The following is a 23261-nucleotide window of genomic DNA, read 5'->3' on the forward strand; positions in this document are numbered from 1 at the left end:
GCGGGCAGGCGGGTGAGAGGAGACAGGAGAGGGCAGGAGCGGGCAGGCAGGAGGGAGCAGGAAGGAGGGAGGAGGCAGAATCAGGCAGGAGGGGGCAGGTAAGAACGGGCAGTGTGCCGGGCAGGAGCAGGTAGGAGGGAGCAGGAGGGCAGCATGTCAGGCGGGGAGAAGCAGACTGATCCCACAAAGGCTGCGGTGCAGTGATCCCCGGCACCCCTGGAGCGCTGTCAGCAGCCTGGCCATGCTATGCAGGGTCCCATCGATGTGGTGGTTTCTTCCCTGCCTCAGTTTCCCCACCAAGGTGGGAGGCTGGAGACCCCTCCCATCAGCCACAGCCTGACAGAACATGCCCACCGTGGGCTGGGACCAGGCCATGCTGAGCACCCAGCACCCTGCATCACTCCAGGGGTCCCACGCTATTGCTCCTGGCCCATGCTGGTCCCCCTTAACCAGGGCCAGAGCGACCTTAACAGTGAAAGTGAGAGGCTGCCAGGCCTTATCAGAGAGTATTTACAGCCGCTGTGTTCCCAATTAGACAGTCAGGTGACTGTGGCTGCTGGGGACCCAGACACTGGGGTCAAGGTCGCCAGTGGAGGGGTGGGGGTGGGAGAGGGGCAGCCACCTCCTGGGGACAGCAGCTGGACACAGCATGGCCAGGGAGGCTGCCGGCACGGCACCCCAGTGAGGCACACCAGGTGCCAATGGGGACCCGTTGCAGAGGCTGTGGGGGTTCTGGTCCCTGCCTTCAGCTTGGCCATTGTAGGGCTCCCAGTCCAGCATCAGGGTGCTCCCAGTTCAGCCCAGTCCAGGGTACTCCAGCCCAGTGTGGTACTACACCTCCGGCTGAGCCAGCACAAGGTGCCCCCAGTCCAGCCCAGTATGCAGCAACCCCAGCACAGTCAGTACAGGGTGCACCCCATTACGGCATGCAGCGCCCCAGTTCAGCCCAGTACGGCCATGTCTCAGCCCAGTACATGACACCCCATTCCCTGCCCAGGTGCACAGGACACCCACAGCCCCCAGCCTGCGCCCCGGGCCCCCCATGCCCAGCAGAGCACCCACCTTTCCCAGTGCCCTGCTGGGTCCCTTGGTGCCACGGAGCGGGCGTGTCATGTGCGTGGGCACAGGTGCTGGCAGCACACGTGCTCACGCACCAGGGACACGGCTGGGCAGGCAGGTCCTGGCTGCACACGTGTGTACAACCACGGATGTGCCCCAGGCCAGCCCAGGATCCTGCCTGGGCCCTGGGGCAGGGTCTGGCCCTGGCTATTCCCTGCTCGAAGCTGTACTCCACTTTTCCCCAAAGCCACGAGGGCCTAGTAGTCCTGCCAAACCCCTTCCCTGGGTAGTGGGGGAGGTCACATGCTCGCTCTGCCTCAGTTTCCCCAGTGACACCCAGCATAGCCCACGGATGGCTGGGCAGAGCGTGTGCCCACCATGATTCACAACACTGGCACCTGATTTGCTGGCACTGCTGGCACCACAGTGGGCTCTGTGGTATCACTGTCTGTCATGGGCTCTGGCCAGTACCAGGCAAAGAGCCACAGCCCCACGTTCCCTCTGCTCTTGTGCTGATGAGGGTAGGCTCACAGGGCCAGAGGACATCACCTCATGCTGTGGGCATGGGCAGGAGATGCTGCCAGGAAGGGCCCAGTATCCTGCTACCCCCACACACCTGGGTAGCCTGGCCTGGCCAGAGGTGGGCATGAGACCCTTGATTGCCCCTAGGGCTATGAGTCACAGATCCTGCTGTCTGTGAACCCACCCTGTGCAGCAGCCCAGCCCTCAGCCGGGCTCACACAGCATCTCCCCTGGCTCCTCACACACCTGGCAGGGTCTGTGGGGGACCCCAGCTGCTGGCAGCGTGTCTGTGCCAGCAGGTCACCAGCCAGGGACAACAAACCTGCCCGGGTAAAATCCCTACAAATGAGCTTCCCCTTCCCAGCATGCGGGGACGTGACGTGAGGTGGTAGTGAGGACAATGACTCAGGGACCCAAACTGAGACCTGCTGCCTGCCCTGCATGCCATGACTCAGTTTCCCCCTTTTGACTGATGGCTTTGAGAGCAGGTTTGACCCTCCTTGCTGGAATGAAAGCAGCCAGTTCTCCCAGCAAGTCCTTGGCCAGGACAAGCATCCCCTCAGGGCACAGCAGGAGCTGCCCCCACCAACGTTATTGCTGTGCCCTGTCCAGCCAGCCTTGCTGCCCCGTCCCTGCTCTGGTTGGCACCCTAGTCCATGGCAAATGGGCACTGCTGGACCTCTTCCAGCTTCAGCCCTTGGGGATGCACCAGGAACAGGCTGCCCCTTCCCTGCCCGGGCTGCCCAGCCACTCCTCTCAGCTAGGCACACGATGTGGGGTTAGCTCTGGGTTTAACCCCCAAAACTCCATGCTGGGAATGCCCAGAGACAGGAGCATCCTCAGGGACCTTTGTGTGCTCCTGCTCCTGGGCAGCTGGGATCAGTTCTGGCTGGGGGAGAGGGGCTAGGGTGGGGGGCACCCACCCGAGAAGCAATTTGGAGAGGGAAGCACTGCAAGGTCTGCAATGGGAAAGGTGTTGGGGAACAGTGTCCCCAGCTGGAGATGGGGATGGGACAGACGGGGAGGGAAAGCCAAAACAAACCCCCCAGATCTGGCTGTGGCAGGGCACAGCCAGGCTCTGCCCTGCAGGCACACGAGCACCCACCTCTCTCACGGACGAAGTACGCCAGGTAGAGGTCGAGCTCCTTGACAGAGACGCTGATGTGGTGGGGCTGGACGCAGAGGATGGGGTTGGTGCACTGGCCCGCCTTGACCAGGCGCTCACCGTCGGTGCTCTCCAGCGGGATCCCTTTGAAGAGGATGACCATGACCAGGTCCAGCCGCCACACCTTGTCTGCCTGCCGCAGGCAGTCGATGCGGCGCATCTTGCCTTTCTGGTCGGGGTTGGAGAGGACGCAGCACGAGGGCTTCTTGCCCGTGATGGAGAGCACGAAGTCCTCGCGGCACTCGGGCCGGATGTCCTTGCGCAGCTTGGCCAGGAGGCGCGAGGCCCATTTCTGCTTCACCTCCGGCTTCTCGCTCAGCAACTCGTCCTTCACCGCCCTCTCCTCATCCTTCGTCATCCTCTTCTCATGCTTCTTGAAATATTTGCGCTTGCGGGCCTGCAGGTTGAACCAGGTGTAGGCAAAGGCCCTGACGTGGGGGAGCAGCGCCTCAATGAAGGGGTGGAACTCATCCTGTGGGAGCAGAGGGACAGGGGGTCACTCCTGGCTGAGTCCCTCCAAGCTCCCTCCCCAGGTGGCTGTGGAGCCCTGGGGACTTGCCAGGCTCATTCCCACTGGGCTGTATTCCAGTGCAACCAGAATAAAAAGCTGTGGCAGAGGCACATGCCCACCAGGATTGGGGATCCTCTCACCACACAGCGAGGTTATCCCCATTCCAGCAGACCTCCATAAATCCCGCTGGCTGCAGTTTTCCCAGGCCAACAACCTGCATGGAGTGGCTGGGCAATACTGGAGCCAGTGCCATAAAGGGACAGGATTCTGCATAAGGTCGGCCACCTCAGCAGCACCTGGACCCTCTCCCCTTTGCAGGATCTGCTCCCACCAGGTGCAGAAATCCCACCTGAAATCCCAGCTGACACTGAGCCCACCAGAGCCACTGTGCTGGCGTCAGGCGCTGCCAGACCGTAACACCCCAGTGCCGGGTCCCCCATGCCTGCAGCATGCCGGGTGCTCCCACTCAAGCTGTGGGTGCCTTGGACCTCTCCACTCCCTCTGGACCAGTGAGAAACTCCCCCAGTTCGCCCCAGTTGCAGCCAGCCCGGCAGCTGGCGCCTGGCCCGGCACACAAGACGTGCACTGACTGCCTTTTTCCATTTGGTGAGCGCTGCTGGATGAGTCCAGCCCCAAAAAGAAAACAAGGAAAATGCATCCCCATCCCTGGCCCCTCCTTCCCGCATCCCTTTTTTTTTTTCCAATTTGGAAAATCAGTGCTTCCTGGCTGGGGGCCCACAACCCCACCATGGGATGGAAAGGTGTTGGGAGCCTTCCTGGTGGAGGAGCAGCACAGCTTGGAAAGCAGCAGGCAGAGGGTTGAACGTCCCTGTGTCCAGCCAGGGCAGCACCAAGCTGGTCCCCAAGGACAGGATTTGGCCCTTAGGGTCCCTCATGACTGTGGGGAGGAGGAGGAGGAGGAGGAGGAGGAAGGAGCTCAGCTGGATTCCTGCTGCAGGGTGTCAGGGCTGAGAGGGGGGGTGGCTGGTGACAACTGACACTGCCATGCCACAGGGTCATGCCTGGGGAGGGTGCCAAGGGCAAGTGCTGCTCTGAGGTGAGGAGGTGGCCACGGGCAGGACCTGGGAAAGGACAGAGCTGTGGCTGTGGGATGGAGCGAACGCTCCAGATCTGGCCCCACTCATCCCAGAGCAGCGATGCCATTCCCTGGCGAAGCAGCTGTGTCCCAGAGTAACCCTGCCTGGAGGGAACAATGTCCCCTGAAACAGGCTCCCAGCAAGGATCGGCCCCATACAGACCCTGCTAACTCCCACTTGTTCCCAAGATCAGCACAGATCCCATTAACTCTAAATCTGCTCCCTCAGCACAAAGCCTGACAACAGCAAGTGTGAGTCCCTGGGTGTCCCCTGAACCAGTGACCCCTACACAGACATCCCAGTGCAGACCCCACTGTCCCTGAACCCAGCACAGACACCAGTAACTGCCAGCCCCCGGCACAGCCCCACTAACCCCCCAAAAGTCTGCACACACAGATCCTTCCTCATGGGACAGACCCTGCCACCTCTGGGGGCCACCAGCCCCTCTCTGGACAAAAAGCTGTGGCCCCACAGGTGTCCCTCCCATGCCCAACAAGGGACACGGGACTGTCCCCTCACTGGGGAGCCCGTTGTACCCATAGGGACCCAAATCTGCAGGCAAACCCATCCTAACCTTGGGGAGCCGTCCCTGCCCAGGGGATTCATCCTGCTAGAGGAATCCCTCTTTGCATGGAGGACCCGACTCTGCCTGGGGAACCTGTCCCCACCGGCTGCTCACGGGGCCACCACAGGCTCTGGTTCCTTCTTCCCTCCCCAGCAGCAGCCGCTAATTCAGTGCAGCTGGGTAAGGGCTGGGCATGTGTCTTAAATCAGGGAAGAAGGTCAAAGAAAAGTAAGACAGGAGCCGAAAAAAGCAGCAGTGAGTTCCAAAAACAATACTTGGCCGGGGCGGTGGGCGGCTGATCTTCCTTGGTGGCCGGTTATTCAGACAAGCCCGACAAATTGCTGCCATCCCCTGGCCCCGCCACCCTCCCCAGGCAGCCGGCAGCAGGGCTGGCCGCAGGGCCGGGGGGACACCGCGCCATTGTCCCCATCCCTGATCTTCCGCTTGGGGAGTGCCACCCCAGACACCACTGCAGGGAAGCGTGGCAGGAACCAGGTTATCCGGGTTGGGTTGGGTGAGGCAGCACCCTCGGGTGCTGCTTGTGCTCCTTGTGGGGGCCGGGGGCTGCTCGGCGCTCTGCCTCGGCACGGCAGCAGCTAACCCCAGGTTCTGTGCCCTCCCCCACCACGGTGCCGAGAATTCGCAGCTCTCACTTGGACCCACAACCGAAACCCTCCAAAAACCCGCTGTGTGCAGAATCCCCTGCAGCCCTCGGTGACCCCGAAGCCATCGCAGCCCCCCCGACTTCCCCGGGATTACGGCAGGCCGGGAGCTGCACCCAAAGCCAATCAGCCCCTCGCCAACTTTCCCTCCCGCCCGGCTTAACCCGCGCCGCGATGCCGCGGTTAAGCCGCTTTAGCAGGGCAGGCGAGGGCGGCTGGGGGGCATCAGGACAAGCACACGGCAGTGGCTGCTATGGGGGCTGAGGGGACACGCTAAAGGACGTGGGGACCGTCCCCAGCCGTGCAGGGGTGCACACCATCCTGGCTGGCACCAGCTGGCTTCGCACTGGATCCACTCGGGAAGGCAGAGGCAGGGATGCACTGTCTGTCCGTCCCAGTCCCAGATTCCCAGCTCAGCAGCCTGAGTGCCGGCAAAAGACTGGTTAAGTGTTTCTCCTGCTGTTTTTCCTTTGCAGGGCTGGGAAGCAGAGACGTGCTGCAATACCCCAGACGAGGCTGCTCCCGGGGCATTTCCGGATGGGAATCTGGCAGCAGGGCCTGCGCTTGGGCCTCATCCAACCCAGGCTTGTAAAGCCCTGCAACCCAGGCAGGAGCACGCCTGCGCCGGGTGCTGCCGGCCCTGCTCTGGGCCCCCCTGCACCCCCTTTCCAGGGGCTGCTGGAGCACTGGCTTTCCATGCCAGGTGCTGTGAGGGGAAACTGAGGCACGGGTCAAGTCCGGCTCTGTCTTGCGGTGGAGTGGGGAGAGGAAGGAGGGACACTCTGTGTGGAGCTGGGCATGCCATGGAGGATTAACTCCTGTGCAGCCCACAGTTTGGCGGCGCCAGGGATTGGGAAGGGGCACAGCTGAGGTGCTGCCTCTTCTGGGGCTCTGCACTCCGGGGCCAGGGGAGATGCTCCGTGCCACGCAGGGACACGGCACCTGGCACGGGCACCGCGGCATGGGCTGGCCACCCTCCGAGCATCCTCCGCTCCAGTGCCTTGTCCAAACAGGTCGGGCTCAGTGAAACAGCCTGAATTTTCCTATGAAAAAAACCCGTTTCCTCAGGAAATTCCCGAGCAGTTTTCACGGGGGAGGCGCTGGGGTGAGGGGTGGAGGAGGAGGAGCGGGACAGGAGGGGTCAGACACCTCGGCGATTTGTCTTACTCCTCACCAGCACGGTCTCGGCTGCAGAGAGGAGCGGGATGCCATCCCCACCACGGTCAGGGTGCGATGCGGGACAGCCTCACTGCATGGCAGCCCTGCAGGGACCACACAGGGTTTATCCATGAAAGGATGCTCAGCCGCCCCTCCAGCAGCCGCACACCTCCGAACCGCTGCCGGCTCCCACGGCCGCCGCTCCTGCCAGGTCCTGCTCCCCGCGGCCCTACGAGCCCGGGCAGGGGCTGGCAAGTCGGGCGCCAGGCTCCGTGCCCCCATGGGAAGCCTTGGCATGGTGGCAAGTGGGGATACGACTACAGAGGTTCCGATAATCCTGAAAATCCTGGTACCTTAAAAGGGCACAGCGGGGACTTGCTTTCTCCTCATCAGAGCCCGCAGATGTCCTTAGCATGGACTGGAGTCTCCGGTAGCCGCTTATAACTGTTCACCGAAGCGGCTCTGGGTAATGAGTTAACCTGGTAATGAGACCTGTTGCCGAGACAGATGCAAATGATTGGGAAGTGCTCATTAGAGGGGATGGAAGGAGGCACTTAGGCCCTGAAAGGCACCCAGCCCTTCCCGGGGCCGCCCTGCACCCTATTAGAGCCCATTTTGCAATAATTGCTCCAGAGGAGGAAATCTATTTGGATTCATCATAAAGTATTTATTAACAAGAGCTTATTCATAATTTTTGCTGCTCGCCGGTGTGGCGCGGCCGGGCGTCCCGGCCTGCTCTGCATCGGAACGCGTTTCCCCGGCCCGGAAAAGAGAGCGGCAGCGCTGCGCAGGGGCGGGGCAGCGAGGGGGCACGGGGGCAGCTGAGGCTCCCGGGGCAGGTACGAGCTGTGCAGGCCTTGCCTGTGCATACAGCTGCCCGTGGGGCAGAACACTCTGTTACAGCCGTGTTACCCCCTAGCTCCTGGCTGACCCAGCCCCTCACTTGCAAAAGCCCTCCTTCAGCCCACACCGGGGCACAGAGCCTCGGTGCCCAGGGCATCTGGCTGGCACCACTGGTGCAGGTGCAGGTGAAGGCAGGACGCCGTGCAGGCTCCCCGCAGTTTCTCTCTCCAGATTCTGTGGTTTCTTTCCCCCCAGAGCCAAGAGCATCCCCCAGCCAACACCCACGCATGGCTGGGGACTGGGTGGGCTGGGCTGTTCCCACTATGGGTTCTCGTGGAAGGGTGAGCACAGATGGGGCAGAGAGGGGCTCCCACCCCTCATTTACTGCCGCGATGCTCAGCCCCGCTCAGGATCAGCCCCGGAGGGGATGGGTGGGCTCGTACAGCCCCCGGTGCTCACCACTCACCCGGGACCACAGCGATCACACACCCCTCACTGAACCGCCCTGGGGTCCCCACACCTGGCGCTGCCCAAAACTGCCCCGCCTGGTCCTCTGAGCCACCCCGGAGCAGGCAGGTCCCCGCCGCCCCCGGGGCCGGGCCGGTGCCCACCTGCCCGCGCCTACGTACCAGGGCGGGAGCAGTGCCGGCGCTCGCCCTCGCAGGTGCTACGGCTGCGAGCGGGGGCGCGGGGAGCGCGCCGAGGCCGCGGGTCACAGGAGGCCGCGGCGGCAGAGAACCTGCCAGTAGCTTTGGAAAACATCAGGAAGAAAAGCAGCTCTCTTGGCAGCCCCGGGCTCCGGTGCCAGCGCTGCCTGGGCCCCCGCCAGCCAGCACAGCCCGCCCCGCAGACAGCAGCTGGGGGTGGCCCAGGTGGGATGGAGCCGGAGGGGGCTTCTCCAGCAGCATGGTACATGCCCCGATACCGTGCCCAGCACCGCCTCTGGTCTGCCTGTGTGCACCCCCACCCCAACAACAACTGGCATTGCTGGTCCCCGGGTTTCCTAAATGCACCCCAAACTGGGGAGCAGCATGCCCAGCTTGCAGGGAGGGGTACTGATGCCCCAGGGATGTACCTGGTAGCAACACAGCTAGCACTGGGTGGTGGAGGAGCCAGGAGGGGTCTGCTGAGGGAGACTGGATTGTTTGAGAGCCCAAAGCCACTCGCTGCCTTCCTGGAGACTCACTTGGACTTCCCACGTGCCTCAGTTTCCTCAGGTGCCGTCTCTGTGCATCCCCTTTAGGGTTTGGGAGCCGACGGCTCACCCACTTTCCCAGGGTGACCCCACTTGCCCCCAGGGTGAGGCGCTGCCTTTCCAAAAATAAGGAAACTGAGGCATGTCACCTGCCAGGCCAGCCCACAGAAGAGGCAGGATGCGATGGTGACTGCTGAGGTCTGAGAGAGGTCTGGAAGCAGCAGAGCGACCCAGCCCATGGCCAAGGAGATGCCCCCTTGTCCTGGGAAGCGTCCTGTGGCCAGCAGCACCAGAGCCACGTGGCTTCCCAGCCGAAACCCCCCCGGGGCTCCAAGGAAGGAAAATGTTTTATGGAACTGGAAAAAAAAAAGCTTTGCCAACGGGTCCTGGCGCTGCTAGCTCCTCCGCCCTGCCCTGCGTCAGCGTGGGGCCCTGGGGGTGGCCCGTCCCCACCATCCCTGCTCCTGGCACACAGCGGGGGCTGCAGTGTCCGAGACCCAGCACCTTGCCCATCCCAGATCCCAGGGTCTTAGCCTGGAAGCTGCCGGGATGTGACCTGGGGACGGAATGTGTTCCCAGGCGCACAGAGGGAAACTGAGGCAGGATATGTGTTGGGGCTGGCAGCACCCTGTTCACTCTGGGGGGGGGGGGGCACCACCAAAAAGGGTCCCTTCAGCCCCCCCGCACCGGGCCCAGGGCTCTGAGCCCAGCTTTAGCCCCTGACGCAGGAGGTTTTATTTCCCTCCCAACATATTTTTAGCCCTGCCTGCTTTGTCCTGGCCTTCCGAGGGGGATTAATCGTGCACCATTAAAAGTGTGGGGGTGCAGAGCGGTGTCCCCAGCTCCCTCCTGGAGGTGCCTGCTTGGGGGGATTGGCGCAGGGATATCTCTGCACCCCATGATGGGCAGTGCTGTGATGGGTTTGTGGGACTCACTCCGCTGCAAATCCAATCCTTGGAGCAAGTCAGTGGTTAAAAATAGCCCCAGCCTTTTGCTGCGGAATCGGCGACCTCGCAGGAGGATCAGCCACCCCGGGGCCATGGAGGTGAAGAGTTCGTGGCCCCCCCACAGCCCCAGTGCCTTTGCTGTGCCATGGATGTGTCAAAGGCTCAGCCCCTCCTCCAGGATCTCATCAGCTCCCTGAGTGCTCGGGACAGCCTGCCAGGACCCTCCACAGAGAGATGGAGAAACTGAGGCACGGGTGGTGCCTGAAGATCAAAGGGGCTGGGCTTGTCCCCAAAGGGTCAGCTCTGATCCTGGCCAGACCCTGCAAGCCGAGCACTGAAGGATGGGACTAGTTCAATGGGGTGGAAGGGGAATGTTCATCTGCTTTCGGCAGCTCAGCAGAGCCTTCCTGGGCAAATTCAAAGGCTGAGCCCGGCTGGGTCCTATTTCGGGAGGGGTTTGGACGCCTCCCAAATGACAGAAGTGGGTGGGGGCTGACCTGCACAAAGGGACTCTGTTTGGGACACTGGGCTTGGCGGTGCCCGGCGCGGAGGCCGGTGGCTGTGGCCGGTCTCCTTGTTCCCCATGTGATGGGTCAGCAGCCTGGGCTGGGCAGGGGGCAAGTGCCCTCCTCCCGTGCCGGGTGTCGTTCCCCACCTGGATGTAAACTGAGGCCCGGGGTGGGACTGCCCTTGCCGTCCGGGTGTTGCTGTAACCGCTAAGTGACACTGCCATACCGCGGAGACGGCCGTGCCAACCTGCCTCGTGACGTGGGCTCCAACAGCCACCCGCCCTGGGCTACTTGCCCAGGCTGGCTCCAAGCCACCCTCTAGGGGAGTCCAAGGTCCTGCCGTGGGGTCGGCACTTTGAGAGCCAATGCCCCTGTCACAACTCCATGACGGAACAGGAAAAACCCCTCGACGGGCTGGATCCCACCAGCTCGATGCCACCACAGGGCACACTGGGGTACCAGCACCACTGGCCCTGGGACTCGGAGCCCTCCTGCATCATCTCACCCTCCCCCTGCTGGCCACCTCAGGGCCTGGGGGGCTCCAGAGAGTTCGCGGGGCTGCGGTGCCACGACCAACCCAAGCACATTTGCATGCTGTCAGCACAGCTGTGAGTGCCCACGGGCACTGGCAACAGAGACCCCGGGATGGGGTCTGAGGTCCTCACCAAGGTCATGCTGGGCAAGCTCCTGTCCCTGTCCTCACGTGGGACACAGCAGTCATGGCTCAGCCCTGGCTGCTGCTGGTGACTCCTCTCCCCAACCAATTCCCCACCGCAAGGCAAGGAAGCTGGTGAGCGCGTCCTGGTTCCCTCCGGCGGTACCTCAGGATGCGATGCAGTCATCGTTAATGCATCTGGACTCATTTATGGGGATGAGAAAATGTTTCCAGGTTTCCCACAAAGTCCCATTAAGATCCCAGTCCCACTCTATTTTTAGTGCCCTCATCAACAACGCCTTTCCCAGCCACCCCGGCGCTCCAGAGCCCCATGGGGCTGGCGGGGGCACCCTGGGCACACACCTGCCTGGCTTTGCGGGGAGCTGAGCTGCACCCAGACTGGGCAGCTGGAGGGGGCAAACCCTGGCCCTGCACTCCTGACCCAGCAGCTTTGCACCCATGGGTGTACCCTGGGGGTGGGGGTGCCCCAGCCTGGCATTTGCTTGGGAGCAGAGAAAGAAAGAAAAATGGTGGGAAGCAACAGAGAAAGCCACCCCAGGTCACTGCGTCAGCGGAGCCTGCAGGACCCCACTCACCACGGAGGATGGAGAGCGGCTGGGTCTGAGCATCGCTGCAGGTGTAGGGTCACACCCTGCAGCACCAGATTGTCACCTGGCGATGGTCAGTGGCTGTCCCAGCCAACCCGTCCATCAGCAACCCCCAGCGCCCTGGCAGCGTCTCTTCCCAGGCAGCGGGTGCCCACAGGGCTCTCGGTGCAGCTGGCAAGGGCGCGAGGATCCTGCCCTCGGCGCTGCGCCCTCCCGGGCTATCTATAGCCATGACCTCAGCGAGAACCAGGGCAGGACCCGGCTGCGCATCGTCCCTTCTTGGCAGGGCCACCGCCTCAGCCCCCACCCGGCACAGAACTGCCGCCAAGCCGAGGCTTTTATCCCGTACGTTCGCTAATCCGGCGGGATTCGATGTCAGGGGCTGCCCACGGGAGGCTCACAAAGGCCGTTTCCAGGGGTGCTCAGCCAAGCGATGGAGAACGCCAGCCGGGAAGGGCAGACGGCGGTGCTGGGTGTCACCGCGTTAGGTGACAGGCTCTGACCCCGGGGGCTGGACGGGAGGGAATGTGTGTAACCCGACTGCGAAGAGGTCGAGCAGGGGACGTCCTTGCGTAGGCAGGGGTGACATGAGGACACCCCGCAGCTGCGCCCCGCAGGCGTCGGGGTCACAGCCTCCCGCAGAGCCGGGGGTCGTGGGGAGGACCTGCTCTCTCTGCGCCAGCTGCCCCGGGGGAAGCGGGAAAGGGGTGGCCCAGAGGAGGGGAATTTCCCCAGCTTTTTTCTCCAACAATCTCCTTGGCTTGTGCAATTAGAGAAATTTGTTTAACAAACTCCCGGGGGAGCGGAGCGGGAAGGTGGGGTGGCGCGCGGCCAGGGCGCTGCTCACACAGGCCCGCTCCCTCCCCGCCTGCGCCTTTGATCAGCAGCGCACTGCGCAGGGGGACGGGAGCCGTTCCCTGTGGCCGGGGCCACGATGTGCCACGGAAGTGCCCCGGACCCTGCGGACACGCTGCCCGTAGCAACCCTTTGCCACGTGTCCCCTCAGCTGCTGCTTCGCAGCTCCCTCCGCTCATCACCCCCATTTCCATCTCCCTCGTGCTCGCCAGGGTGGCACGACCCTGGCACCCTGCCACGCTCAGCCTCCAACCTCGCGGCCGCAGGTGCGCACACGTGTGTGCCCCGCTGTGCCCGCGCCCAGCGCAGGCTCCGGGCGCGCACCCGCCCGCTCGCTCCCGCTCTCTTTCTCATGCGATGCCATTTCCATCAAAAACTCTTTACTCGGCACTTTTCCCCTCATTGGTATTCACGCCGCGCGCTCGCTGTCCTGGCGCACAGGTTACTAAAGGAGATTTTGCGGCGCAGCGTGGCGGGGGTCACATTTCAGCCTGCGCCGTCTCGCTTTCCCAAATCGCTGGGCAGCAGCCAGGGACGGCGGGAGGGAGTGCGGGATCCGGCATATCACAGCTCCCGCCAGGCAACCGTGGGACCAAGAGGCCTTGTCGCCTGTGGCAGCGGGGCGAGGCGGGCTGGCGGCGGCGGCTCCGCAGCACACAGTGATGGGTGGCTCCCTGGGGACAGCCAGCAGGTCACCGCTGCTCGCCGTCCTCCCGGCAGCCCCACATGCCTGTGCAATGTGGGAGCACCTGGAAAAGGGGGTCTGAGCAGAGAGAGGGACACACACTTGGCGTTGCCATCACCCGCCAGCACCCAGATGGGTGACATCCACTGTGGGATTGTACCCCCAGAATGACATCCTGGGGTGTGGAGAGAGCAGAGGTCCCTCTCTTTTTCAGGGCTGGTTTGGGGAAAGGGGAAATGTCTGGGTGGAAAATCAACATTTCTCTCTTATGTATTTTTTTTTTTTTTTTTTTTTTTTTTTTTTTTCCTTTGAAAGCAAAAATATTTCTTGGTTTTTCATGATCAGAAACATGTTGGGGGTTTTTTGGACAACAGCCGGTCAAATACCATTTTCCCGTGAAGGGAATGCAGGGGCCCTTTGCAAGGAGAGCGAAAGCCTTCTTAAAAAACAAAATAAAACCTCCAGTTTTAAAAAAATCCACCCGGCTATGGACTTGAATAAGCTCCCAGGGAAGAGGGGTCAGCAGGAGGGCTGGATCCTGGTGTTCCCGTGCCAGGCAGTGCTGCTGAAGTGGTGGTGGTGGTGGGAAGGGCAACGTCCACGGCAGGCAGCCCAAAGCCCAAACCTGGGGATTTCGCCCAAAACTCTGCCCAGCCCTGGCTGCTAGCCGGGGAAGAAGGATTAATGCGCTTTTAGAGCAGCGGTGAGTTAACTGAGAAATCAATCCTTGGCAGTGGCTGGCCCCAGGTCCCCCAGCGCGTGAGCGCTGCCGCACCTGAGCCACGGGATCCTTTCCCAGCTCCTCTCCAGGACTTGGGAAGCTCCGGGTCTTGGCGGCCGGCGCAGGGCATTGGGTCCCAGCCAAGCTGGCAGAGAGCGCCCGGCCGCGGGGGATGCCTGCCCAGGGCCGACGTGACGGATGGAGAGCTCAGCCGCCCGCCCGCGTGCGAGCCAGGCCCCGGGATGCCCGGGGGTACCCTGTGCATCCCCTCCCTGCAGCTGGCACGTCTCAGGGGTCTGCATACCCCCTCTCGAGGGTGAGATCTCAGGTGTCTGGCTGCCAGGGCAGGGAGGGAGGCTGAGCTCAGGCTTTTGCCTGCACCAATTTGTTGCATCCAAAAGCATCTTGGTACCAAAAATCCATGAGGATTTGGTACTAGGCACTCTTGGCCCAACATGAAGCTTTGCCCCATTCAGACTCAGCCCCACCAGCAGCCCTCAGCCATGCTGTGTGGATGTCACCAGTGATGCCACATGATTCTGGCAGGGCTCAGCACCCACTGGTGCCCTGGCTGCTCCCATCGCCTTCGCCACCCTGCCTCGACCTGCCCGGCACACCCCAAGGTGCTGTGGGAGAAATCCTCTCCCCATGGGTCCCTAAGGAGCACATCCCCGCCATCCCAGGGCCCTGCCTGCACTTCCCAGCTTGGGTGTGAGGACTGATGGGGACAGCAGCCCCCTCAGCCCCCTCCCACGAGCAGCCAGCCCCCTCGGAGATGCTCTGTGTTGGCACCGCCATCCCTGCGCCAAGGAGCCACAGCACGGCCGGGGGTGGCAGGCAGTGTGCCAGCTTCAGAGGGAGGGATTTTACCTCCCTGACAACTCTCCTTCCCCTCCAGTGAGGGACTCTGGGGATGCTCCCCACCATCACCATCCCCATCTTGCCACCAAGGGCTTGGCTTGTGGCTAGAACAGGTGCAGGAACAACAGCAGTGATGGGGGGAAAAACGGGCACCCCTTGGGCTGCAGGGATGTGTCCAGGGGCCAGGCACAGGGATAGCTGGCACAGGCACCATTGGGCAAGGAAGGTGGGTGAGCAGACAGGGCAAGCTGTCCCTGTCCCTGGGGCCATTCCCAGAGAGCTCTGCCTGGCCGGGACCTGCCTCCACCACCTGCAAAGGTGGGACACACTGACCCTCCCTTTCCCTGTGAGTACCAAACCCCTATTCAGGGCCTCCTCACTGTGCACAGCCCACTGTCGGGATGGATCCCTCAGTGCCAATGTGGCAGTTCTCCCCTGGGCCCTTGAGCTCCCCATTCCAGGGCTGCCCAGGGCTCCTTGGGGAGCCGCCTTTCTCACTCTTTGCTGTGTCCTGATAAGGGCTGGCTGGGCCAGTCCTTGCCATGGTTCCTCTGCCCAGCGAGCCTTGCCACACCAGCACCGCCTTGGCCACACCGTCCATGACACAGCCCTCCCTGGAAGGGGTCAAAACAGGATCAGGCTCCGACTCCTAGCATCCATCCCCAGCCCTGCCAGGCTCAGGGAAATAGAAAAGGGAGCTAATCCCAATTGCTCCAAGAGCTTCAGGCAGGGCTCTGGGCTCTGGCAGCTGGGCTTTGTTCAGCAGTCTGCAAAGGCGTGCGCACACCCACAGCGCTGGGCACACGGTGGGATCACTCCCTGCCCCGGTACTGAGAGCACTGTAGGCATGAGGGACCTGAACCAGGGTCAGGGAGGGAACCATGGGCAGGGTGAGGTTGCCCAGGGAAGGGAGAAATCGGCAGGTACCTGGAAAAAGGGCAGCTGATTTACTGCACCAGGCACCAGACAAGTTCAAGGTGATGAGGGGGAGACCGGCACAGCGTGAGTGCTGGCCAGCAGCCCGTCACGCAGCTGGCTTTACCCCGTCTCTCCCTGCTTGCCCGTTCTGGCCCTCCAATCCAGCATCAGAAACCTCCCTGAAAGCAGGATCTGTTTTTCCCGGGTGAGGATTTAAGATGGGATCAGGCAGGAGCAGCGGGGCAGGGCTCGCCAGGGCAGGCGGGCACGGCGGGCGCCGCGGGGAAAGCGAGGATCTCCTGAAGGTTGCATTTAAAGAACAGCCTCATTGTTTTTCCCAAACAATACTCAGCAGATGGGAGAATTGAAAGTGTGTTGCAACCTTCCCTCTCTTCCCCCGCCATGCCCGGCTTGCTGCTCCCATCCTTTGGCAGCCGATCTGAGCTCCCGGCTGGAAACCAGTTCTCCGGAGCTACTGGTGGAGGAGGCAAGCACCGGTGCTGAAAAGCCCCAGCACTACTGGGAAGGGGTCTTGCCAAAGGATGCCCCATAAGATGTGCCCAGCAGGCAGCTCCCCGATCCAGCCAGATGCCTGCAGCAGTGGTGGTAGCCCAGTGATGTGTGGAGCCCGGCCGTGGCCGGGGAGAGGTGGGATCCCCTCGGATGCCTGGAAATGTGGCTGTGACCGTGCCACGTGGCTGCAATGCTTCTGGCAGCCCAGCTCCACCCCCCAGGCCCGAGTTGTGCCCGTTTGCTGGTACCAAGGTTTGTGCCAGGCCAGCTTAGCCAGGTGCTCCCCGACGCCCCTCGGATCCTGAGCCACTGACTGTGGCACACACGGGGGTCTGTGCCTGGCCACTGGCTCTTTGTCAGGCAGTGTGGGTGCATCGCCTCTGCCACCCCAAAATCAGCTCTGCACCCCTAGGCATGGAGCCTGCCAGAGGGAAGAGGGTCTCTGACCAGACCCTGGTGGGATGCCTGGTTTCCAACATTGTGGTGGCCTTGGAGGATGGTGCCCATCTCACTTCATTCCCATCCTGCAGGAACCAGGGTGGGGGGCTGGGGGTGTGCTGGGAGCACTTCCAGGTACCAGGCACGAGCCAGAGGTTTAGGAGCATCACTAGTCATAAAATTTGCAATATTCCCCCACAAGAAGTATCCCAAATATCCCCCCACTGTGGATCCAGGAGCCAAGGATAACTGTTACCCTTTGGAAATCCCTTCGGCTTCTGGGCAGCAGCTCCCAGGGGACACACGTGCAGGTCCCTGGCAGGTGCTCAGCTCCAGGGTTATTTTGAAGCCTGGGCAGCCGGACAGCCCCCGGCCCCCGCCCTGCTTCCCCGTGGGCAGGGTGAGGCCTCGTGCGTGGCGGTGGTTCCGGTGCTGCTTCCCTGCTAATCTCGGTGGCTCCCTCCTGACTTCCCGGCCTGGCCCCGAGGGGGGACAGAGGTGAGCTGCGGAAGCGAGAGGAAGTCCCCCGGCAGGGACACAGAGCTGGGCAGGGCACAGAGCCACCCTCTAGCCTGGCGGGACACACGGCCGAGGCCATGGCCAGGAGCGTGTCCCGGGCTATTAGCCCTTTGCCAGGGCTATTTTGGTGCCTCTGGGCTCTGCAGCTCGGGCCCGTTCCGGCTGGGAAGGGTGCCTGCCTGCCCGCGGGGTCCCGCGGTGCCAGGGCCGTGCCGGGCTCCAGGGGCTGGCGGTGCTGGCGGTGGGGAGATGCGCAAAGGCTAAGGCAGGGCGGCTCCCGCGCACGTTCCAATGTATCCACATCACCATCCGCAGCTCCCGAGCCCGGGCGAGCCTGCCCGCCGCGCGGGTGGGACGGGAACGGGAATGGGAACGGCTGGGCTGGAGCTGGGGACGATGGCTGGTCCCATCCGAGCCGGGCTGGATTGGAGCTGAGCCTGTGTTGGGGTAACGGGGAGGACACCAGAGCCTTCTCCGTGCCCGGGCAGTGGGGCAAAGGATCCGTGGATCCGTGGAGGAAAAACCAGCTCGGGTTTGTGAGGAGAAGGGCTCCTGCCAGCCCCGGCCCGGCCAGCGCCCGCACGGCTTCCCACATCACACCAGCACCGTGAGCTGGCAACAACAGGCGCTGCCAACCCAGCACCAGCTGGAGACTGGGAGGGTTGGGAGGTGGTGGGACCCCTGGGAGGGATGGAGTCAGGGTGGGAAAGGCGGGATGGCAAGGAAAGGCAGAAAAAGAAAGAAAAAAAAAAGGGGGAAAAAAAGATAAAAAAGCAAGAAATCAAGCAAGCAAGAAAGGAAAAGAGCAAGGGAAAAATCAAAAAGAAAAATTAGAAGGGAAAAAAAGAAAAAGTACAAATAAGAAACAGAAAAAGAAAGGAAAAGAGTTAAGAAAAAAAAAAAAAAAGAAAGAGAAGTAAATAAGCCAGATTGAGGTGTGACCCTTGCCAAGTCAACCACACAACAGGGAGCACCACCTCAGGGTCATCTGAGCAGCCCTGGCGCTGCCCACCCTGCCCGTGTCCTCACCAACCTCACGCTGCGGCCGGGGGGAGCCGGGGCCGGACCCCGCGCTGCCCCCGCAGCTCAGCGAGCCACGAGGGGACCCCACGGACCCCCGCGGGCAGCGCGGCCCCGAGGCAGAGCCAGAGCCAGCCCGCAGCTCCGTGCCGAGGGAGGGGGCTGGCACGGGCAGGGGGTCCTGCAGCAGCACCCCCTCCCCAGAGCAGAGCCCGTGGGGTGCAGCACGAGGCCGGGCCCGGAGCGGGCAGCAGCTGCCAGCAGGGAACAGGTTACGAGGCAGAGAAAGCTGCCTGCTCAATAATTAAATAAATATCAGCGATCAATAAGCACAATGCAAAGGCAGAGCCGCAGTGGTCGTGCTGTGGGCAGGGGGGGTTACTGAATCTCCCCCCTGCGGCCATCCCGGCCGGTGGGGGGGGATTGCAGGGACGCCCCACTTGCCTGCACCGTGGGCCCAGGCACAGCCGCCCTGCCGCGTGCCACCGGACCACGGTGGCGTGGCCTGGGGTGACATCAGTGTCCCCACGCACGGCTTGGGGCTGTCCCTCGTCACCCCGACACCCTGACGGGGCTGGCATTGCCCCTCGTCTCTCACACTGAGGGGTGCCCCCCCACATCCTGCCGTGCACAGCCCCCCTGCCCTCTCACCCGCCAGCGCAGCGTGGCACGGCCAGGTGCCCGTTGTCCTAAAGTTGGAGGGTTCTGAACAAAATGCCCGTGCCCCCCCCACCCCCTGCACCCCACCATGTGCAGCCAGGCTGGGGGGAGGGAAAGAAAAAGTTTCACGCTACGCAAGAGGCAGCACGGCCGAGCCCGAGCCTGCAGCGCTGACCCCCCCAGGCTCCCCGAGCCCACCGAGCACCCCCCGCACCCCACGGTGTCCCCCCTCACCCCCAGAGCCGGCGGCTTCCCCGCACCACCCACCGCTGGACGCAGCGAACAAAAAAATAAAACCCAAACCACAACGCAATCTTCCAACCCCCCCACGCCCCAAGTGAAAGTGAAGGCTGAAAAAGCCCAAAAAGCACCAGAAACACCATAAAAAAAACCCTGCAAAAGGCGAGGGAGGGGGACAGGAGGGGAACGTGGCTCCTCTGAGCAGCCCTGCACGGCCCCAACCCGTCTTTCTCTGTTATGATTATTTTTAGGGAGGGAGGTGTTGCATTTTCTTGGTTTTTTTTTTCTTTTTTTTTTTTTTTTTTTTTTTTTTTTTTTTTTTTGGTTTTTTTTTTTGTATTGCAACTGCTAAAGTCTGTTGCAGCGAAAGGAGCAAATTGGGGGGAGGGGGACGGGGAGGGGGGGTCCCGGTTACCTGGGTCAGGCAGAGAGGAGACGAATACATCCCGAGCCGTGCTGGGAAAGTGCCTAATTGCAGGGCTGAGACTCGAGGCGTAAAAGTTACTGAGTCATTTCGGAGGCTGGAGCAGTCCGGGCGTTTTTTCTCTCTCTCTCCTCCGGAGCGGCTCTGCGGGGCCCGGGGGGGGGCAGCCGGGCACGGGGGGGCGGCCCCGCGGGAGGGGGGGCCGAGGAGGAAATAAAAAGATTCCAACTTCCACCCCACCGCCAAAAAAACTAAAAAAAAAAAAAAAAAAAAAAAAAAAAAGAAACCAAACCAAAACAAACCAACCCTTAAAAAAAATTAAAAATAAAAAGCAAAATTTCCCCCCCCCCCCTTGGAAAATAAAGCGCTTTTTTGTTGCTGTTTGTTTGGGGTTTTGGGGGGGCGGTTTAAAGAGGCAGAAGGGTCATGCTCGCCCCGGGGGGGGGTCGGGGGTCCGCACCCAGCCTGCAGGCACGGATGGCGGGGAAGTTAGAAGGGAAGCGGCTCCATCCGAGACCCAGGCAGCGGAGAGAGAGAGGAAAGAAAGAATGAGAAAATGAAAAAAAAAAAAAAAAGGACAAAAAAAAAAAAAAAAAAAAAGAGCGAGGAATGAAGTGACGTTATGAAAAAAGCCCATCCCAAAATATTACATCCCATTTAAAGATGTAGGAACCCCCTTTGGCTCGCAGGGCCGAGGCGCTGCGGGGCAGGGGGGGCGGGGGAGGGACGGGGCCCCCGCGGACGGCGAATCCCCCCTCGGCCCGGCGCGGCCAGCGCGGAGCGCCCGGCTTTGCTTGTTTTGGGGGCTTTATTTTTTAATTATTTTTTTTTTAACTAAACGGAGCCAATCCGGCGATGAGAGAGAAAAAACCCTGCAGATTCATGTGCAACTTCTGAGCAGCGGCCCCGGCGCGGGGGGGTGGTGGTGTTGTTACTCCCCGCACCCAGCCCCGGTGCGGGGGGGCCGCCCCGCCGGCCCCGCGCCGTCCCCGCCGCATCCCGCTCATCCCGCGGAGACGCTTATCCCCCCCCGCCCCGCGTTATTTAACCAGCGGCAGCATCACGGTGCCACGCGGGAAGAAAGCGCCACGGGCAGCCCCGCGCTCCCCCCTCGTCCCGGGGAGTCCCGCAACCCCCCCCCCCCCCCCGCACAAAGAAAGCGGGAGGTGAAAAAAGCGGAGTCCGCACCCGGCAAACTCCAAACCGCAAGTTCTCGCTCCGCAACCCCCCGGCCCTGGCCGATCGCGGGCGCTAATGACGCTAATTAGAGAGCGCGCGGGGAGCGCCACGGGCGGAACACAAAGGGGATCCCCGGGCACCTCCCGGCCCGGGGGGGCCGCGCCCCGCTCCCCTTCCGCACCGGGGGTCGCCTGTCCCTTCAGGGACCTGACCCGCAGCGCGGCCGCTCCCGGCGCGGGGCCGCGGCTCTAGCGCTGCTTCTTTCCCCCAAAAAAATAAGAAAACCGCTTTTTTTTTGGCCTTTTTTTTTTTTTTTCCCCTCTGCGGGGACGAGCCCCCGCAGCGCCTCTTCCCGCACAACTAATTTCCACTGTCAACTTCTGCCGACCCCCGCGGCCCATCCCCGCCCGGGCTTGGGTTCACTCCGCACACTCCCCCCGCAGGGACATCTCCGTCCCCGCGGGATGCGGCGGCTCCGCGCAAACTTGGGCGGGCGGGCCCGGTCCCCGCATCCTCCCGGGGCCGCTCGGGCCGCGCCGCCGCGCTCCCCCCGTGGCCTGGCAGGAGGAGAAGCGGGCGAAGCCCCGCACAACGGGGCCGGGGGAAATGTTTTTATTCTCACATCGAGCACGGTGATTCCCTTCTCCCACCCCAGTACGGGCAGGGCGGCCCCGCGCAGCGCGGACTTGAGCGCGACCCTCCCGGGCGTCACTTCCAAGTTCAAGTCGGTGCGGCTGGCGGCCTCTCCGCCCCTTTTTTAGCGGCCATTTTCAGCTCCATCCAGTCCTCCGCTGCCTGCGGAGGCTCCCCCCGCGCCGCGCCGCGACCTCCCCGCCGGGCGGCTCCCGCCGCCGCCTCCGCCCCCCAGTACCGCGGGGCGGGTGGGCAGGGGGAGGAGAGACGGCGGCAGCTTCCCCCCGCCCGCCCCCGCCGCCCCGCTCCCCCCCGCCCCGACACCGTATTAAACTCGCCCCGCCGCCCCCTCCCCGGCAGCAACTTTTGCTCGTGGGGGCACCCGCAAACACACGCACACGGGGGGGTGAAGGGGAGAGGGGGGAAGTAGAAGAGAAAACGAAAGTGTCATGGGACCTACCATCGCCAAGTGCAATTAACGGGTTCCAAGTTGCTGCGAAGCGCAAAGCAATGAGGATGGATGGGCTGGTTTGGGATTTTGGTCTAAAACGTGTGTTTTCCACCGCGCCGAAGGAGGAGGAAAAAACCGCTGCCCCGCGAAAGAATTAAAAAATTAAAACCCCAATAATAATAATAATAATAACAATGATGGCAATTGTAGCAAAAGTCCTCCGAGGCCAGCGGCACAGCACAGTGTCCCCCGCGGGTGGTCACCCTCGCTCCGGCTCCGTCGCGCTGCCGGGGGCCATGCTCCGGGCGGGGGGCCGGGCTGCGGGGCGGGGGGCGCGGGGCGGCGGTGACGGGCGGCGGGAGCGCGGAGCCCGCGCCCGGCCGGCCTTATGCGCTGCGGGGGTGGCGGGGCTGGGGGATGGCGGGGGGTTGCGATGGGTATTTTTGGAAGGCAAGCAAAAAAAAAAAAAAAAAAAATTTTTCCTAAAAATTAAAAAAAAAAAAAAAAATTAAAAAATTAAAAATAAAGCCCGGGAGCGGGGCGGGCGGGCGGCGCCTACGGCAGAGCAACGCGGGCATCCCCCCCGCGCCCCCCCGGCGCAGCCCCACTCCGGCCGGGCACGGCTCCTCCTCGCAGCCCGCAGCGCCCCGGCCCCATCGCCGCCGCCCCCGCCTCCTCCTCCTCCTCTGCCTCCTCCCCTCGCCCGGGGCACCGGCGGCGTTGCGGCGGGGACGCTCCCGGTGCGGGGGCGGGGAGGGAGGATGAGGAGGAGGGAGAGAAGGAGGTGGAGGAGGAGGAGGAAGGCTCCGGCCCCGCTCGCCCGGCAGCGCGACGGCGGCCCCCGGATGGTGCGGGTAGGTGGCGGGGGCTGCGGCGCGGCCCCCCCGGGGCCGGCTGGCTGCGGGGCCGCCCCTCCGGCCCTGCCCGGCGCGGGGGAGGCGGGGGGGGGGGCGCGGCCCCGGTGCGGAGCTACCGCAGCGCGGGGAGGAGCCGCGGGCAGCGCTGGGCCCACCGCCCGCCCCCGCCGCGGGCATCCCCCGGGCACCCCCGGCCCCGCTCAGCCCCGGCCGCCAGCTCCCAGCCCGGGCATCCCCCGGGCACGGCCCCGGCTCCGCGCCGCGGGGACTCGCCCTCACCCTCATCCCACCCCGCACACGGGCACCCCCTCGTTCCACGGACACACCTCGGCACCCCCGGTGCGGACACCCCCCGGTCACTCCAGTTCCCCCGGTGCGGACACCCCGTTGGTCACCCCCGCCACCCCCGGGTGCAGACACCTGCCCTGGTCACCCTCCCTGCCACCCCCCTGTCCCTGGGGGCAGACACCTGCCCGACTCCAGCCCTCTCGAGCATCCTCCATCCCCTCCAGGGCTCCCCACCCATCCCTGTCCCCCCACGCTCCCGTGTTGTGTTCCCTTCACCCCTTCCCCAGGAACACCCCCGGCTTGCCCCCCGTCTCCTAAAGCCACAGGCTGCTTTGCGCTGGGGCTGGGCTCCTCGGGGGCTTTGCCCCTTCCCCAGTCCCACTCAGAAGTTGGCAGCGACCCGGGCACTGGGTTTGGTGCCGCTGTGGGGAAGGAGGTGCCGCTTTGTGGGGGGGAGGGCGATTCCCTCATTTCTATCGACCCCTTTTGTGTCTGGACCTGGA

At 63.1% G+C, this 23261-nt stretch overlaps 1 protein-coding gene across 4 annotated transcripts in view; it reads right to left on the reverse strand.

The window, feature by feature from the left end:
• NFIC (nuclear factor I C) overlaps positions 1 to 21882 on the reverse strand; it is a 42435-nt gene extending 20553 nt beyond the window's left edge. The window contains exons 1-2 of one of the 4 annotated variants that reach the window (XM_053965717.1): positions 21623 to 21882; positions 2687 to 3218 (exon numbers count right to left, since the gene is read on the reverse strand). In XM_053965717.1, coding sequence (XP_053821692.1) covers positions 2687 to 3218; positions 21623 to 21625 — 535 coding nt within the window. In that variant the 5' untranslated portion in view covers positions 21626 to 21882. Of the gene's footprint in view, positions 1 to 2686; positions 3219 to 19341; positions 19577 to 21622 lie in introns of those variants that run through there. The other 3 variants (XM_053965719.1, XM_053965718.1, XM_053965716.1) reach the window with 3 other exon arrangements.
• Between the last annotated feature and the right edge of the window lie 1379 nt (positions 21883 to 23261).

The sequence above is a fragment of the Vidua chalybeata genome, chromosome 27, assembly GCF_026979565.1.
Source record: "Vidua chalybeata isolate OUT-0048 chromosome 27, bVidCha1 merged haplotype, whole genome shotgun sequence".
Lineage (NCBI taxonomy): Eukaryota > Metazoa > Chordata > Aves > Passeriformes > Viduidae > Vidua > Vidua chalybeata.